This window comes from Podarcis liolepis (assembly GCF_965112155.1).
Source record: "Podarcis liolepis genome assembly, chromosome: 2".
Taxonomy (NCBI): Eukaryota; Metazoa; Chordata; class Lepidosauria; order Squamata; family Lacertidae; genus Podarcis; species Podarcis liolepis.
In genome coordinates this window covers 66,230,057-66,248,192 of record NC_139555.1, presented here as the reverse complement: position 1 = coordinate 66,248,192, position 18,136 = coordinate 66,230,057, and the positions used below count along the sequence as shown (strand labels likewise).

The window sequence follows — 18,136 nt, the reverse complement described above, 5'->3', positions numbered from 1 at the left end:
TGGTTCTTTCGTTTCATTGGTTGTGTGTCTGTTTACTTACTTTCAAAAATTAATACAAAACATTTTCTTAAAAATAAAGTTGGTAATAGACAATGGAATAGAAATCAAATGTCCCTGCAGTTGGTTTATTATTATTATTATTATTATTATTATTATTATTTTGAACAGGGATAATTGACCATGGGTCTCCTGTGTTACACCCGTTTGGCCGTTAGAAGCACAGAGGCATTGAGGTTTAAGGTGCTTGAACTCAAAATAGAGAAATTGAAAGAGGCAATGCTCACTCAGCACTTTCAAACTGGTTAAGATGTGATAAGCGCTCCAACACAGGACACTTTGGGGGTTTATGAACTGTAAACATGTCACACATACTACTTCAATGGATCGTGATTCATATTTGTATAGGTGAGTGGCTATTAAGATTCATTATTCTTTTTAGACCATGTAACAAAATAGATTCTATTTTGTACCTTCTGTTTTGCAGCGAGGAGAAGAAAATCCCACATATTTAAGCTAATAAAAGAATGTCTAAAATTATATGTGTTGGTAAAGAGTAGACTTTTGGAATTCTGTTTTAGTGGTCAGATTGTTTAAAAATATTTCCAGTGGCGTCTCAGAAGACAATTATGGGTTAAATTGTTGCTATAATCAAGTGTTGCCTCTGTGTGTGTGTCATGGTTTGTTTGTTTTGTGTGTGTGTGTGTGTGTGTGTGTGTGTGTGTGTGTGTTTAAGCCAGTCATTAGCCTAGCCAATGAGCTAAAATAGTTGTAAAGTATTGCAATGAATCATCCTGGTACACTGGAACATCTAGTTTGTTGTATTAGTGGTCAAATGGCATTGTGGGATGGGATATAGGAAGAAAAAGTTGTTCTTAGAGTGGATGTTTATTAGTTACATTTCTGTCAGAGGACCTTCAACCTCAGAATAACTATATTGTGGAATCGCTTTAGAAGAGCTGTGATAGAAATGTAACTTCTAGTTGTGATGCTAGAAGAACATTGATCTGTCCACAGAACATAACCACAAGTTTTTTGTGCAGATGCTTTACTGTAGGGGAAACAGGAATTTGTCACTTTGTTGATTTTGAAAACAGTAATAAAAAACACAAAATCATTTGGGCATTGATATGCACAATAGGCGATTTGTAGGAAGAATAACATTTTCATAGTGATAACATTACAGTTTGAGGACTAAAAACATGCCATCTGTCACATAACACCACAGCCCCTCTCATTTTACACTACAGTCACAAATGGAATCTCCGTGTTAGCTCAAATTATAATTTTATCAATGAAAAATTCATAATAATTGACATTATGTCAATTGACATTATGTCCCAGTGTAACTCACCAGGAGATCTGGGCAACCCAAAACTATGGAATACTAAGGTTCAAGGCTCTTTCCCGAAATAGAAACATCTTAATCATCAAATCAAGTCAGTGGAAACGAGTTACTTAAGTTCAGTGGCTGTACCCTGAATACGAGTAACACCATTAGAATTCCACTTCAAGATTTTCAGTTTTCAAACACCACGGAAATTCACTACAGATTGTTAGTTCACTTGAAATAAAATGTTCTGCTGCATAGGCTATGCTAGGAAGGGGATAAAAATGCTGAATGATAGATGAATAGTCATACAAGAACGAACTCCATTAAAAGTAGAATCAGACATTTCAGGTATATATATATATTTTAAAAGCTTAGGCACCTCTGTTATAATTTTGAGCTGCTAAGAGCATTTACAATAAAAAGTAACATACAGGAATGCATGAACATGAAGATGTAAAACTGAATAAAACCAACAACACCATAAAATGCAAGTAAAGCCAGCAGTACTGAATAACCTTAATATAAAGGATTAAAAAACAAACCACTAAAAGCTTCTAAGATTCTATAATGGAACAACCTGGGTAAATTTTAAAGAGTTGTTTACCTAGTCTTGAATGTATCCAACCTAGGTGCCAGGCAAGACTGCCTAAGAAGGGCATTCCATAACTAGGGTGCCATCACTGAGAAGGCCCTCTCGCTAGTAGACACCTGTTGCACCTTGTTTGGTGGGGGCTTCAGAAGATCTGGGTGGCAGGAGGTGCTGGTGCAATGCCACCCTGCTGCCCCCTGACAGTGGCATTGCACCATTTACTGGAATAGGGAGGAGTGGGCTAGTGTGGTGGCAAGATTGGGGCTGTGTGAGCACACTGGTGGGAGTGGCACATTGGTGAAGCAGCACAGCATTGTCCTTGCTACTGCTTTGACCCACCCCTACACCACTGTTGGGATGGAATGGCATGGCACCACCCGATTTTGCTGGGTGCGTATATATGGGGAGAGCAATCCTTCAGGAAGCCTTGTTCCGTGCTGTTTCAGACTTTCAACACATTCCAGCACTTCAAGCTGGGCCTGGAAGCCAATGTGGATGGCAAATTCCTGCTCAATTATAGGCATAGCAGTTGGTTTTGGTTAACAAACCTGCTGCCCTGTTTTGGACCAACTAACTTTTCTGGATTGTTTTTAAGTGTATATAACGCAGTACAGTAATCCACACAGGAGGTTCCCAGGTTGTGGCTATCTCTGATTTATCTCTCAATATTCAGACCCCTAAATCTTAACAGTAGGGCTAATCTAAAAGCTGGCCCTTTCTATTCATCATCACTGAAATTTCTACTGTTAAACAATAATTTCAGTGGGAGCAGACTTAGTAGTACTAAGGAGAACAGAATTCTTAGACGTTCACTGAATGTTCTTATACAAAGGTTATCAGTTCTTTATGCTATATGCCATAAAATAAAAGGTTGTTGGTCAATGCTGGTGTGGTAATGATGGGCCAATGCCCTTGCTTTCCATTTCATTTCATTACCTACTGAACTTCCCTCCACCCCTGAAATTATTTTAGCCTGCTTCGTAATGAGAGCATTACTGGGATGTGTAAACCCCACGGGCCAGAAGCAATATCATCCCAATAACATATCCTATAGCAAGACAGTGCCGTCCTAATATCACCTGGGGAGTGTTGCATGAAAATTATGAGGGCCCATTTGGAGGAGCCTCCGCATCTTTCCTGGGAGTGTTGCCAAGAGGAAATGACATTCACAGATCTCCGGAGAAGAACCGCTCAGCAGAATCAAGGCACAGCATTTCATGCCTGCGGCCCTCTCTGGGAGAGCTGAGCCGGGTAGGGATTAGAATCACAGGGTCGTTTTGCCGCTTCAACAACCAGGCACAGGAGCAGAGGGGCACTGTGTAGTTTGAGCAGCCAGAGGCATTGCACTGACCCCCCCCCATGCCCTCTACTCAGCAAAATATTAGAAGTCACTTCATACAGAGGACAAGAAAGGTATGGATTATAAATAGTCAAACTCTAGGGTAGAGCAGGCTAGGAAAGGATGAAACAAGCACAATGGTACAAATCCTCGTTTCCTTGACCCAACTGAAATGCAATGAAGTTAAGCAGGTAATTTGTTCCACCTCATAGAACTTTCTTTTGTCAGAGTGCCTTAAGCAAAAGGGAGAATATGAGAGAGTCCACCTTCTCTGTGTTTCAAGCATTACAAAGGGAGTTCTGACCTCATCCCCCAAACCCAAGATGCTTTGGTCACAGAAGTACAACTCACTGTTCTAGTGTAAACTGGCATTGACAGTGGGGATGCCAGAATCTACTTACTTAAAAAAACAAGGGGTGGAAAGCTACAGGTGTTCTGGACTACAACTCTCATCAGCATCAGCCAGCATGGCCAATGGGTAGGAATAACAGAAGTTGTAGTTAAGAACATCTGGAAGGCAACAGGTTGCCTGCCTCTACTGAAAATGATTCAGGAATGACTAGGAAATCTAAGGCAGATGGAAAACGGGCAAAAAATTAAAAATAACCTAAGCATGATTGGTCTTGGGAATTACAGCTGAGATGTGTATAGGACTGGGGTGTAAGGCATGATAAATAGGATTCCGATTCATGCAATAATAAGTGAAGCGTTGTCTGATAAAAATATTCTCCCTCTATCAATCCACTGTGATCAAAACACATGTCAAATGGATTTGCTGCTTGTTAGTTTCAACTGGGTTTTAGTTTAGATTATTTGTTTCAGACTACAGTGGTACCTCGGGTTAAGTACTTAATTCGTTCTGGAGGTCCGTTCTTAACATGAAACTATTCTTAACCTGAAGCACCACTTTAGCTAATGGGGTCTCCTCCTGCCGCCGGAGCACAATTTCTGTTCTTATCCTGAAGCAAAGTTCTTAATCTGAAGCACTATTTCTGGATTGGCGGAGTCTGTAACCTGAAGCGTATGTAACCTGAAGCGCATGTAACCCGAGGTACCACTGTATTGATATGTTATATTGACTGTTGAACTTAATTATTTTTAATTGTATGTTGCTTGGTTATTAAACACCTTAAATAAATAAATGTAAAGGTGTGCTTGATTTCTATATACATAACAGAAAAGTGACGAACGCATTCATATATAGCTAACAATTTAAATATATAGTTTTTCAGGAAAACTAGTTCCTTCATTTCAGGAAAGCAATGTTACATTTTATGGAGTAAAATATTCTTGACCATTTTCTCTGTTCTTTTCTTCTCAGTGGATACCATATCTCAAACAGTAGTAAGAGGTGTGGTGGGCCAAGCCATCAAACTGCCATGCACCTATCCTGTCCAAAACAGCTATGACCTTACTGATATGTGCTGGGGCCGAGGCAGCTGCCCGAATTCTAAATGCAGCAACGAAATTCTCCGCACGGATGGAAGGCGGGTGATATCAAGAAACTCACATAGGTACCAGTTAAGGGGATCTGTGACATGGGGAGATGTGTCCCTGACAATTACAGGTCTAAATGAAAGAGATAAAGGATTGTACTGCTGTCGTATTGAAATCCCAGGCTGGTTCAATGACATTAAAATCACCTTGAATCTACAGGTTAATAGAGGTGAGTGGAATTATTATCCTCTGCCCATTTTCCCCATCCTATGAGAATTATGAAAAGTAGATGTTAGGTTTCTCTGCACTACAAGTTCACTGTGTGGGGAGTCTGTGGACAATTGTTCAGCTGCAATTGATCTAGCTGGCAGCAGAGCTGAACAATCTAATCAAAAATATTTTCATCTGACCTATCACAGAATCTCAGTTAGTAAACAATTTCCCCTTCAACCTACTCATTTGTTGGCTTGAGTTGTCATCTTTTTGGCCACCATTTGCTTTGTTCCCATTCCATAGATGTAGTTCTGATACATATTTTTGTTGTTTTCTTACAGCAACAACTACAGTCTCTACCACAACAACCACAGTCTCCACCACAACTATTGCCACCACACCTCAAGTGATTATCACCACAAGTACTCCTTCTCCCTTAGTAACCACAGTTACTTTCCTGCAAGCCTCTCCTTTTATTTCAAATAGCCCTGATTCCCCCACTGCAGCCCCCACTGATGCTCATATTCCAACAATGACCACATCTTTTGTGACGACAGACATGGCTGTCATCCATCGGTCAACTTCAAACCATCGGTCAACTTCTCCATCGGTCAACTTCAAACCATCACCAACCAGTCCATCGGTCAACTTCAAACCATCACCAACCAGTCACCAGGATGAGTTGACCGAAAATGTCTGTTGTTTTTTTACCACAGTGACTGCCCCTCCAGCTACAGGTACAGTGCTTAACCCAGAAGAACTGCCTCCTTTAAGTTCAATTTATTTATTTATTTGCTCTAAGAATTTATAAAATGCTTGATATAAAATAGTTAAGTGGTGGACAAGATGGCAGGGGGACCAGCCATAAGATAACATTGAAAGCATGACTGAATATTCTTCAGTAATAATCAAATCATCTGCAAACAAAAAGACAGCTGTTCTCCTAGGGAAAGTCTGAGTAAAATAGAAAGGGTTTTCAACAGGCATTGAAAGCACACAAGCTACATACAGGCTGTCAAATTAGAAATGATGGTGGAAGATCTGGGTGAAATAACTGGAAATCCATATAAAGACAGGACAATTTAAAGCATAAAATGGCATGAGAAGGTGGGTGGAAGTGGAGAAGTGAACTCATTCCTCCTAAACACTGGCTCTCCCATATGCCCCCCCACTGTGGCAATCTGGGACTAGAAGTAGCTCCAATTGAAAAACCAGCTAGGTTAAGCAACTTTGAGGAGGGGAAAAAAAGAAAGGGGGTGGGGAATAGCTCCCCACTTCTTCTGTGCTCCTTTTAAAATATCCCCCCTAACCCCACCTTCCACTTTATCTGGATTGCTCTTCCCTGACAGTTACAGTCATACCTCTGGTTGCAAACGTGATCTGTGCGGGAGGCACATTCGCAGCCCGCAGTGTTCGCAGCCTGAAGCACTGTGTCTGCACATGCCTGTGATGTCATTTTGTGTTTCTGCGCATGCGCGAGCACCGAAACCCGGAAGTAACCTGTTCCGGTACTTCCGGGTTTGGCATGGTCCACAACCCGAAAATGCGCAACCTGCAGCATTCATAACCTGAGGTATGACATTCTTAAGTGTGTTCCATTGTCTGTCAGATTGAAGTATTTCTTAGTTCTGTATTAATCTTTTCTGCAACAGATATAGCTTGACCGCGTGACCCCAAAAATGTCTTTATTTCATGGGCCTGGGCATTTCTCCCAGAACCCAAAGGCAGAGCCAGTTTTCCGGAAGTCAAGTGTACCCTGGAACACAGTTACTTAAATCACATTTCATGTTCCAGATTGTTAGCGCTAGGCACCAAAGAAACACAGAAGTTTCCTTTCCTTCTGCTTATGAGCTTCCTCATTTCCCATGCAACCCACCAAAACAATTGTTTTCAATTCTCCATTTTGAGCTATTCTTCAAGACTTTGTTAATGCAAGTCAGACCATGTAAGGAGGTTGCATTCACAAGAAGGATTCTTCATGGCAGAGAAGTCTGCCTATGATGACTTGCCTTTCCTACTGTAAAGGATTGGCCAGACTCCCCGGTGGCCTCTGTGAAACTGTCCCCAGAAATTCAGATTCTAGATTTGACATGTGCGTTCATGACTTAATTGTTTTGTTTTCCACAATCCAATTCCTAGCCACAAAGAGCAGCCAACATCCAAGTCTGGGGATGGACAGGGGGAGGAAGGAGGGCTCATTGATTTCCTGTTGCTCCCATGTGAAAAGACCCCATAAACTTAGGCAACAATTCCAGAATAAAACCCTCTCTTCCGAAAGAGAAAAATTCTAACCATATTTTTCGCCCCCCCATCTCACTTTAAAAACAAAAACCAATTCAAGGCTTTCCTCAGATAATTCAGATGCCCGAAAAGCTTGCCAAGTCAGTCAGTATTTCCATATTACCTTGCCCCCCAATATGCACTCTGGTGAAATGGTGTGAGGGGGCTGCAAACTGGAGAGTTCCTGGAAGCCTGAAATTTACAATACTGTAAGTGTCAGACCATTTGTGAAAAATCACTAATTTCCCTGAAGGTTCTCCTATGCAATGGACAGTTTGTGGTAATTATCGTAGGAACCAGTTAAAAGTAAAAACACCAGCATTATAAGGCAATATCCTACCTGGAGGTAAAGAGATCACAGTGGAATATGTTATCTGTTCTTTTCCAGTGTTTGGTGGGAACATACTCCCAAGTGGAAGGAATTATGGGACCTGAGATGCATGATGAGAAACAAAGCCAGGGCCCCAACATTATGTTTGTTGTCTCCACAGCCCCCATGTTGCCTGAAGGAAAGTAGATGAAAGTAGTGGAAAGTGGTGGTGGTTGTGGGACTACCCAAGATGTGTATACAGTTTAATGTGAATAGATTCTTAAACCTGCCCCTTGCTACACAGTCCTGGGCTCAAAAGCAGCTGTTTGCCTCAGTGTCTCTCATTCCTGTGGCAATGGAGCTGCTGCTGGATGATCCCTATGAGCTCAGTAGACTGTATCTCCTGCTGCTTTCTCCTCCACTGTATTCTCTAGGTTAAGGTTACCAGATGTCCCCGTTTCCCGGGGACAGTCCCCAGATTTACAAATCAATCCCCTGACAAAATCCATCTATTTAGTAGAAAGTTGAAAAGTGTTCCCGGATTCATTGAAAAAAATCTGGTAACCTTACTCTAGGTCAGTGTTTCCCAACCTTTTTTGGGCAAAGGCACACTTGTTTGATGAAAAAAATCTCGAGGCACACCACCATTACAGCCCCGTGACGTCAGCGCACAGCGTCACGCCGGGAGGGACGCACAAAAGTGTAACTTTCAATTTTTTTCCCTCCCCCTTGCCGGGGAACCTCCAAGCTTTGGGGGTGGGGGGGAGGAGGCAGCAAAGCGAGGGACTGAGGGACCCTAACCCTAACCCTAACCCTCACCGATCACCCAGGAAAGCATGCGAACGAGGAGCCCCCGTGTCCTGCTCCCGGCAGCGGACGGCACAAAGCGAGGAGGCCTGGACAAGGCAGCACGCTCCCCGCTCTCGCTGCATCCTCCAGGCCGCTTTCGAAGTCCCCTTCTCCGCTCCCAAGAGCCGGAGCCGCTGCTTCCAGGCCCTGTCCGAGCCCCGACTTGTGGCCTCACTTCGAGGAGCGCCTGTTGCTGGGGATGGGGCTGCATCCCCCTCAGCCGCCGCCTCGCTTCCTTCCAGGAGACCCGACGGCTCCCCCTCTCCCGCTCGCCCTCCTGCGCCCGCAGCAGACCGAGACCTCCCCGCCCCCGCCCGGCTCGGCCCTCCCTGGGTGCCTCGAAGCCCGGCCGGCTCCGCGTCGCGCTCCACGCCGGGCAGCTGCAGCAGGGGCTGCGCGGGGGCGCGCAGCGGCCCGGCTGAGCGCGCCCCGGAGCCGCCGCGCCGTCGCTCGCGAGTCCCTCCGAGAGCCCTCGGGACTGACTCCGGAGTCGCGAGGCGGCGCGTCGCCCAGGGAAGGGGCGGCTTCCCACAAGTCCTCCGGGAAGCAAACGCCCTCGCCCGCCTCCCTCCAGGCAACATCTCGCGGCACACCAGGCAACATCTCACGGCACACTAGTGTGCCGCGGAACACCGGTTGGGAAACACTGCTCTAGGTCAGTGTTTCCCAACCACTGTTCCGTGGCACACTAGTGTGCCGCGAGATGTTGCCTGGTGTGCCGCGGGAAAAATTAAAAAATTCGAAAGATAGCTTCATATCCGGAGAGGCGGCCTTCAGGCGAGTTTTAATTTTAATTTTCCTTCTCCCACTTAATGCCCCACGCTCGCCCGAGCAGCTTGCAGTCCTCGGTAACCACGGCGACCCGAGGGAGGGGAGGGAACAGGGAAGTCGAGGGCGGCGGCGAGCCGCGATGACGTCAGTGGGCCGCGCCGCCTCGCCCTGGCACGGTGTGAGAGCCCCGGCTAGTGGCGCGAACTTCGGAATAAGTGGGATCCGCGTGCGTGAGACCGAGATCGCGGGTAAGGAGCTCAGCCCTGGGCAGGAGGAAGCGGGGCCATGCGTGCGGGCCACATCCCCACAGAGAGCGAGCCTCCCCCGGCCCACCACTCCGGGCAGGTCCACTCGCATGAGGGGGCGGCGATGGCGACGGCCGGCAGCTTGCCTGCAATGCCATCCCTCGAGCAGGCGAGGAGCCCGGAGGCTACCAGATGCGAGTCCTCTTTCCCACCCTGCTCGGGAGTCCAGAGCACTTGGTCGCATTCAGGATCTAGAGTGGGGAAGCGGGGCTTGTGTCTGGGCTGGACACATTGGGCTGCCTGTGCTGCTCGACCTGCGGGGAGAAATCAGGGTGGGAGTCAACGACCGTGAGGCAGGGCTGCCAAGTGTGGCAGAAGAGGACACGGCCGTCGCACCTGTCCTTAGGTAGGAGCTTCTTCCGTGTTGACCTGCTGCCCTAAAGTCTTGGCTTTTTTCTTGGCTTTTTGGCGGTTGGCACAGAAGGAAGGCAAGGGGGAGGGGAAAAAATTGAAACTTACACTTTCGTGCGTCCCTCCCGGCGTGACGCTGCGCGCTGACGTCACGGGGCTGTAATGGTGGTGTGCCTCGAGATTTTTTTCATGAAACAAGTGTGCCTTTGCCCAAAAAAGGTTGGGAAACACTGCTCTAGGTGGGTGTTTTTATTGTCTACATCAGCACTGTAGTCTACTCAGTCAAATGTTCCTCTTCAAATCCCTTAGAATCTCCTCAGAGAACTGTCCCTTACTTCTCAGAAGACCAAACCCTTCAGTCCCCCAAAAGTGCTGTGGTTCACCCACAGATGTCAGAGAACTCCACTGGAAACAGGAATGGAAGTGAAAATCCCCAACATTCACATGATAATCAGAAGTCAGGAATGGAAATGACTCCAGCAAATAACAAGTAGGTATTCACTATTCTTTTTTTACCCGGAAATGTTACACAAGTCATTACATTATTTTCTGCTCTTTTTCCTAACATTCCCCTTCCACTGAAATGCACTGAAATTAATTACTTCATTAATTACATACATTTCGGCCATAGCGAATAGTGAGATGAGTAACAGGTTTTAGCAGAAGCTGAACTGCAATGGAAAGAAAAGGTGCTGTTTGTGATCAACCTGGGAGGGGAATGGCTGCCTCCTTGTAACCCTACTCCAGGCATCCCACAGGGTTCCAGAGGTTGATTCATAATCCCATGTACTGGAAGAATATCTGTGGTGTCATGTTCTCATTAGTAGCTTATAGCTGCAATGACATTATAAAGATGGCCACCACTGCAAATAAAAATAAAAGAAATTTAATTTTCTCCATGTCTGTTCAACCAGTTTTATTGTGTAAACTCTCATTGGAATGTTATAAGCTTTAAAATGTGTATTTATGATTTGTGATCCTCATTTTTCTCTCTCTTTTTTTTTTAAGCCAAAACCACTTTGGAATTTCTGATATGCTAGTAACATATAAGGTATTTATTGTATTTGGTTGCTTACTTTTCCAACAAGCTCAGACTCCTGCCATATATGTACACAGGGAAAAGCATGGGATTTGGAGCAGAAACATTAGCCAGTCAGAAAGGGGTTAAGTGAGGGGTTACCAACATTTGGAGGTCAGTGGGCATATCTTGACACCAGTTACAAAATGACAGCTGTGGGGCCATGTCAGAACACAAAATGGCTGCCACATCTAAAAGAGCAGAAAAAGAGGTGGGGCCACAAAATGGTGCAGGCATGATCCCTCTCCCACAACAGTCAACCTGTCAATAGGCAGAAATCCATCTATATCAGCCACCACCAGACTTGTTCATGGAGGGAAACTCTTTGTTCCTCTTCTTTGTTCAGAATGGGTGGGAAGGTGTGTGTCCAATCCTGACACTCAATTAAATGTGACAGGTTTAAGGGAGTATATTCATTGTAGGAGAGACTGAGCCAGTGCAAACAGGAATGGAATAGAAAGATCAAGTCTCTGATGTATCGTGGATTTTTGAGATGTTTACTGAGACTTTTCATGGGTGCCATAGATGATACTGGTGGGCACACTGGTACCCATGGGTTCTGTATTGTCAACCACTGGGACATGCATTACTTCCCTGAATCCTTCTCCTGCTCTACTCCAGGGAAGAAAAGTCAGGCCTTCAGCATACATCTGCATATGCTTTTTCTGGCCATAATGTAAGCACACAGGGGATTACCATGACAAGGCTGTTCCAATTTACACCCTCAAAAATGCACCCTGATCCAGGTGAAAGAGAAATCTATTGAAAGCTTGTCCCCAGCATGTGTAAATGTTCTTTTACCTACATCTCTAGTTCTGATCTTTAAATGTAAAAGAAAAGTGAACTTGTATATTTGGAAGCTAGGGTGGGTTGGATCACAAAATCCAACTCAAGTGAAATGTGCTGATCGATCCACTCCTTTCAGCCCACCAACTGGCGCTTCAGGCCAGAACACTGGTGTCCAGGTGTCCTCGTCTGTTGGCAAACTTAACCTGGATCATAACAGTTTCAAAAGCCTATTTGGTTTGTATTTTTTCCTGTTAGGAAGTGCTGATTCTTGGTGCTATTGCACTTTCGGTTCTCCTCTTGATTCCAGTAGTACTGCTAATGAGACGTAAGTATGAAATATGCAGTTTGTACTCTGTTTTAAATAAATGTTTGGTACCGAAGAAATCTTTTGGAACTTTCCCCTAACAAAGCTCCAGTTTGCTAATCTAGTCCTAGAGCACACTAGCAAGACAACTCATTCTCATTCCAGGAATGCCTCTGACATTTCATAGACCATTCTCTCTTCGCTGGTTGGTTGGTTGGTTAGTTGGTTGGTTCCTCCCTTCCTCCCTCCCTCCCTCCCTTCCTTCCTTCCATGCTGGAGAGGAGAGAGAGTATTTATTTTATTCATTTGATTATATTTATCAATTAAAAAAATCTTCAAGTGATTTAATAGTAAAAACATCAACAAAAACCATTAAAACCAACACAATATTTAAAAGTAATTTAAAACAATTTAAAACAAAAAATAATAATAATTCAAATCCAATACAGATGCAAACTGGGATAAAGATTTCTACATAAAAGTGTAAAAGAAATCAGCATTTTAGTGTCAATTTATCCTAATCAATACATTTTTATATGCAGTTTTGACCACCACAGTGGTACCTTGGGTTAAGTACTTAATTCGTTCTGGAGGTCCGTACTTAACCTGAAACTGTTCTTAACCTGAAGCACCACTTTAGCTAATGGGGCCTCCGGCTGCCGCCGCACCACCGGAGCACGATTTCTGTTCTCATCCTGAAGCAAAGTTCTTAACCTGAAGCAATATTTCTGGGTTAGCAGAGTCTGTAACCTGAAGCGTATGTAACCTGAAGCGTATGTAACCCGAGGTACCACTGTATAGACTTTTTTTTTTTACAAGCAATTTCCCCAGCATTTTTGTATGTTATTTTCACAAACATCTTCATTTTTATGCACTTTCCCCAATACGTACATTAATCTTTGTAAACATTGCTTGGCTGGAGAACTGCACCAGATAAGGATGGCTGCATTTCTGTTTGTATATTGTTTGAGAAAGTGCAGACTGCATAGATCTGGCTTTAAATGCATACTGAAATGAACTCCCCCTCCCAATCCCTACTCCCAGGTAAGTGTGTGTAGGACTTAGCCCTTGCACCAGTCTTAAGCAAAGCTATCAGATTCATGCATAATCAGCACCATAAAACATCAATATACACCAAAATAAAATTGTATTTAAACAGAGTAGACTATCAGCATAAAAAACAACTCAAGTGGTTGTGAAGCACCAGAATGTTGAACAAAACTGTGTTCCTGCAGCGATGTCTCTCCAATTTCACAGAGCTTTATTTTCTTTTCTCTTCTTTCTTAAAAGCTGCACACTCTTCTCTAGCACTGCAGCCCATGTCTCCTATGATTATTAAGGAATAGGGAGCCTTGCCACTTTCAGTGCTCCATTTCTCTTCCAGTGCATGAAACCCTCTTGGGTGAATCTTTGAAGTCACCCTCAGCAATCTCTTTCTGTGTGGTCTTTCAGTTGTGCACAAAGAAGACTCCTGACTGCTTGCTATGCTGTTCCTGTTGCTTTTAGTGAAAGTTTTCTACTCCTCAAGAGTTGTGTATTATGACTTAGCCAAGTCTGTTGGTTCACTAAATTGCATCATACTGTCCTAGAATAGATGTTCCTCTTAAAACTAATCAATCTTCATTCCCTCTCTAGGTAAAAAGATTAGAAAATACCACATTGACGAAACCAAAAGGTTAGAGTTTAGTTTGCAAACCAATTCTTTTTTGTGTCTAATTGAAAGAGAGACATAATAATTTTTATATGAGCCCACACTAACATTTCTGGTTCTATTTATTCTCCTTTTCCCTTTGTGTTTATTACCCTTACCCAATAGCCCTGTCCTTTTTCAATTTTTCTTTTAGACTATAAGTAAGCCTCAGGGCAGGACTTGAGTTCTTTTCTTGGGAAATATCAATGTGGCCATAGTAATTGTTCTGCACTTATCCAATGGATGCTATCCCATAGGCTTAATATGCTAATATGGAAGGGTGGGGGGAGTAATCAGGATTTATTTATTTTTTACTATCCTAAGAAATCTGTTATCCTAAGGTGTATGTTGACACAACCACTACACTTACAGACTCCAATGACTTTCAGGCCCAACTAAATCCATGTATTGTACAATACTTTTACCCATTTGTGGGTTGGCAATCTTAATTTGGCACCGGAACTACAGTATAGTGAAAGAAACTGAGCTAAATGAATAAGTTAAACAAAACAATCGTGTACTTATTTACCCCAAGTTTTAAAAGACTCGTGCTTGTCCTTGCAGCTTAAACACACATGAAGAACCCGAACAAACACTTGCTGAAACAGGAGGAGAGAATGGAATGTTTCCTCTGTAGCAGTCGCATTTTTACATTCAAATCTAGCTACAAATTCAACATCCATGAATGGAAGCATTTCGAAGAAGCATTCCTGAATGACAGATTGCATAAATTATGCTGATCGCCCTATTGCATCTATTTGCCAACTAACCACTTCATCCCCCCCCCCCCCCGCTTCTCTTCTTTTATTGGGCTCTCTTCCCTGCTTCCACCTTTCATGTGTAATTTTTAAATCCTGTACTAAGCATAAAATGAATGGTAAATAATGGTAGTGGCTGCGATATTAGTTGCAGCTGTGGCAGCAGCAGCAACAGCATGTTGGTCTATTTTCCATCTGGTAGTAATCTGCTATTTCAGCAGTTACTAATAATGCTAAACTCTATTACTTAAACATTTTCTTCCTCAAATTTCTAGCTGTTTAGCTTACATCATGCAAATCCTTTTACAAGTAATACATTTTAATCATGCTAGTGATTAATATGTAGAGAAGCATTGCGGAATTATTGTTATGGGTAGTGGTAGTAGCACTGTATTTAGACAATGTATATACAGCACTGCTTAATTACAGCAGTCTCTACGTGGTGTACAAGGAATGCAATACAATAAAAATAAAAATTGGTTAAATCTATTAAAAATGTTTAAAGTAAATAAAATCCTTAAGTAAACTATTCATGTATTGCCTGAGGACTTGTGCCTTGTGCAGACTGCCCCAGAAATGCAAGTGAGAAGTGCTCTCCTCCATGTGTTTGAGATAGCTCATGTTTGAGTTTTTGTTTTAGCTCATGAACAAATATTTGCATTTTAACGAGTTTGGTACTCTAACAGCACAAGGCCTATACAAGTACTCATAATTCTTAGTTTAATGGGTAGGTGTACATAGAACTGCAGCTTCAGTGACCTGATCAGTTATTGTGAACCATCTAGGCTCTGTATCTTGGTAGATTCAGTGTGGCCATTGCCTTCAGTTTATTCAGTCATTTTCTTTGGAGCAAACATGTCCATGAGAATGTTGCACCCTGCCACAATAAATGGAAATACATGCCTTTCTTTTACAGCATTTTGCAGACAGACTGGGGTTAATGTTTGAAAAAATTACAAGTGTATAGTGCTACCTAAAGTTTAAGAGTTTATTGCTGAGATTGATTTCATAGGCACTTTCCCATGCATTCTGTTCCATTACTCAAATTCTTTCCCCAACATTTTTGCAGTCCTGTCATTCAATATCCTAAGACAGCTAGAACCATTAGCACAGTTTGCACCATGGTCTTTCAATGGAAACCATACCTTTGTTCCTGTTTGTCAACTGCTTCCATGTTGTCTGATGTTGCCTCCAAGCTGTTAACCAGGCATTTTGCCGAGTCTTGAAGAATGAGAAATAACCGTGGTGCAGTTACAACTTGTCTGTTACTCTTTCTTCCAGATATGGCAAGTTGGTGGGGCTGAAAGGGGGAGACAACCGCAGTAGGGGGGTAACTAGAAGTGGAAAAGCACCTTCTGCAAGGGTAGTGCACAATGTGGAATGCCTCCTTTGACCAATGAACAGACAGGATTTGATTCAAACACTCCCAACCTATCTGACATATCATTCTGAAAAGTTATAATGCATCATACACATGCACTCCTCAAGATAATGGAGAAGCCAGTCTGAGCAAACCTGCCTTATGGAGACCGTGCCCCAGAAATGTAAATTAGATGCAACAGAGGCACCTGAGCATTCCTTCTTCCCCACCTTATTCTCCATATCCTCACTTCCAATTATTTACTCTGGCTCATGTTTGAATTTACAAAGGAAATCAGAGGACAGGAACCTGCACGGAACGCTAATGAATTCTGTTGGGACATATGTAAATGGAAATGCACTGAACTAATTCATGAGGAACTGATACCAGCTGTCAGCACATTTAATGAAAGGTTAAAGAGATCTTTTGGAGAAGCAACCAAGAGAGACATACATTCCTCTAAAGAAATAAGGCATCAGAAATACAGTCCCGGGATGCAGAGAAACTTGGCAAACATGGCAGCTCTTTAAAGAGCGACAAAGTAAAAGAAAAAGAAAAAAAGACGTATTAAGGTTAACATTCCTTCTCACTTAAGAAGTCCTTCAAAGCAAGGATGAGTGAACTGAATGACCCATTAGTACCTTATTGCAATTCAGAATCTGTTAGCCAAATTAAGTTTGATAAAAGCTTCCACGTATTATGTCCTATGATTTTTGGAGCATCTTTGAAGTTTTGTGCATATATGTTTACAGAGTGCATCCTGGAAATGTTCAGAACATGTCATTCTTTTTCTAAGATGCCATGGCATCATGGCTGACAGATGGGATTCTGGCTATGTGCATCATCACCACCACCATCATTCCACCTTTTCCCCAGGCACCTTAATTTTTAAAACTGCAGACAAACTTACATGCTTTGTAGCTAGGCTACTGAAGTAACATTTTTTACTCACTGATATTACCCACTGAATAAATGTCATCTGGCTCTAGAAGCATCAGCACATCAGCTGATCATCACTGATCATTAACAAGCAATCAAGCATGCATACATAGATGAGCATTTCTGCATATCACAATTTTATTTATTTATTTAAAGTGTCTCCAACCCACTCTTCATCTACAGTGATACATAAATTACAAAACGTAAATGATAAAATACATATCAATTGAGAAACAAAACACACAGCTCAAGGCAAGAGAGCAAGCTAAATAACCATCAATTTATAATGCCTGGGCAAACAAGTAAATAGCCTGATGCCAAAATTTTAATGTTTGTGCCAGTTGCACTTGTGAGAAGAGATTCCATGATACAGGCACCTCCAGAGAAGGCTCATGTTCCGTCTCACCTGTTGGTGCCTGGGTACATGGAGATAGACCTTGCTGGGCTTCTTGCACCAACTAGAGAATGCCAGGCAGCTACGTTCTCCCCCACAAGCGACCCTTGGGATGATTCATCACTCTTCTTTCCTGATGCACTTCTGGAACACATATCTGAAGATATATGCACACAATACAATAGCAGAGTCCAAGCAGAAGCCAGGCATTGGAGATGTGGATTTCTAAGCTACTTTATTATGTACAAAACAGAACAAAAGAACAAAAGAAAACATGACTCCTTTCTCCATCTCCAAGAGAGCAGAAAAGAAATAGTACAACATAATGGAACAGTGTAACTGAAACTTCCATTCTCATGACTCCAACAGTACAGAATGTCAACACAGACATGTGATGAAAACAATTACACATCCTGCAACGGGAGGAATGAAATCCCAACATCCTCCCCCATTTCATGTAACTGTTGCTGCATTACCTAATGCAGCTGTACACAATCAAACATACAGTCGTTATGTACCGTATTTTTCGCTCTATAAGACGCACCAGACCACAAGACGCACATAGTTTTTGGAGGAGGAAAACAAGGAAAAAAATATTCTGAATCTCAGAAGCCAGAACAGCAAGAGGGATCGCTGTGCAGTGAAAGCAGCAATCCCTCTTGATGTTCTGGCTTCTGTGATAGCTGCGCAGCCTGCATTCGCTCCATAAGACGTGCACACATTTCCCCTTACTTTTTTAGGAGGGAAAAAGTGAGTCTTATAGAGCAAAAAATACGGTATATAACAGACACAATGAGCTTCCCTCAATTGCAAAAGACATTGAAGAGCCTTCTGAGAAAATCTCAGAGCACAGTCAGTCTGGTATAGAGAGAGGATCTTCAGTTATACAACGGCATGCCTGTTTATAAGACATGGAGCCAATGCTATGGTACTGCTTTAAAACTACATAGCAAAGACAATTAGTTACACGAGGGTGTAGTTCTGAGAAAATCACATTTACTAAACAATATTGTTCTGTTAAAATTTCATGCCACCAGCCTGGTAATTCAA

The 18,136-nt window shown here is 42.9% G+C and overlaps 1 protein-coding gene and 1 long non-coding RNA gene across 5 annotated transcripts; one reads left to right on the top strand and one right to left on the bottom strand.

The window, feature by feature from the left end:
- The first annotated feature begins 223 nt into the window (after positions 1–223).
- Positions 224–15,298, top strand: LOC310699851 (uncharacterized protein). Of its 4 annotated transcripts, none has more exons than XR_014522276.1 (10): positions 224–405; positions 4,580–4,924; positions 5,250–5,484; positions 5,545–5,645; positions 10,084–10,264; positions 10,783–10,825; positions 11,897–11,966; positions 13,581–13,620; positions 14,200–14,613; positions 15,064–15,298. XR_014522276.1 is itself a non-coding variant. In XM_083488480.1 (9 exons), exons 1-9 carry the CDS (start codon positions 360–362, stop codon positions 14,270–14,272), a joined length of 1,134 nt encoding a protein of 377 aa, XP_083344606.1. In that variant the 5' UTR covers positions 224–359; the 3' UTR covers positions 14,273–15,298. The 4 variants fall into 4 exon arrangements, 2 of the variants coding, with proteins under 2 accessions (XP_083344606.1, XP_083344605.1); XR_014522277.1 differs by having other exon boundaries at positions 5,250–5,551; positions 5,585–5,645; XM_083488480.1 differs by having other exon boundaries at positions 14,200–15,298.
- On the bottom strand, positions 11,972–15,925 carry LOC310699927. The gene is made up of 2 exons (XR_014522312.1): positions 15,539–15,925; positions 11,972–12,206 (listed from the first exon to the last, which is right to left on the bottom strand). It is a non-coding gene; the product is annotated as an uncharacterized lncRNA (long non-coding RNA).
- Positions 15,926–18,136: the final 2,211 nt, after the last annotated feature.

Bases quoted from the DNA above. Each gene is read 5' to 3' on its own strand.
- LOC310699851 (XM_083488479.1), top strand. From the start codon at position 360: ATGTCACACATACTACTTCAATGGATCGTGATTCATATTTGTATAG. The intron at 10,826-11,896 runs GTATTTATTGTA...TTTTCCTGTTAG, and splicing joins ATATGCTAGTAACATATAAG to GAAGTGCTGATTCTTGGTGC. The intron at 13,621-14,199 runs GTTAGAGTTTAG...TTGTCCTTGCAG, and splicing joins CACATTGACGAAACCAAAAG to CTTAAACACACATGAAGAAC.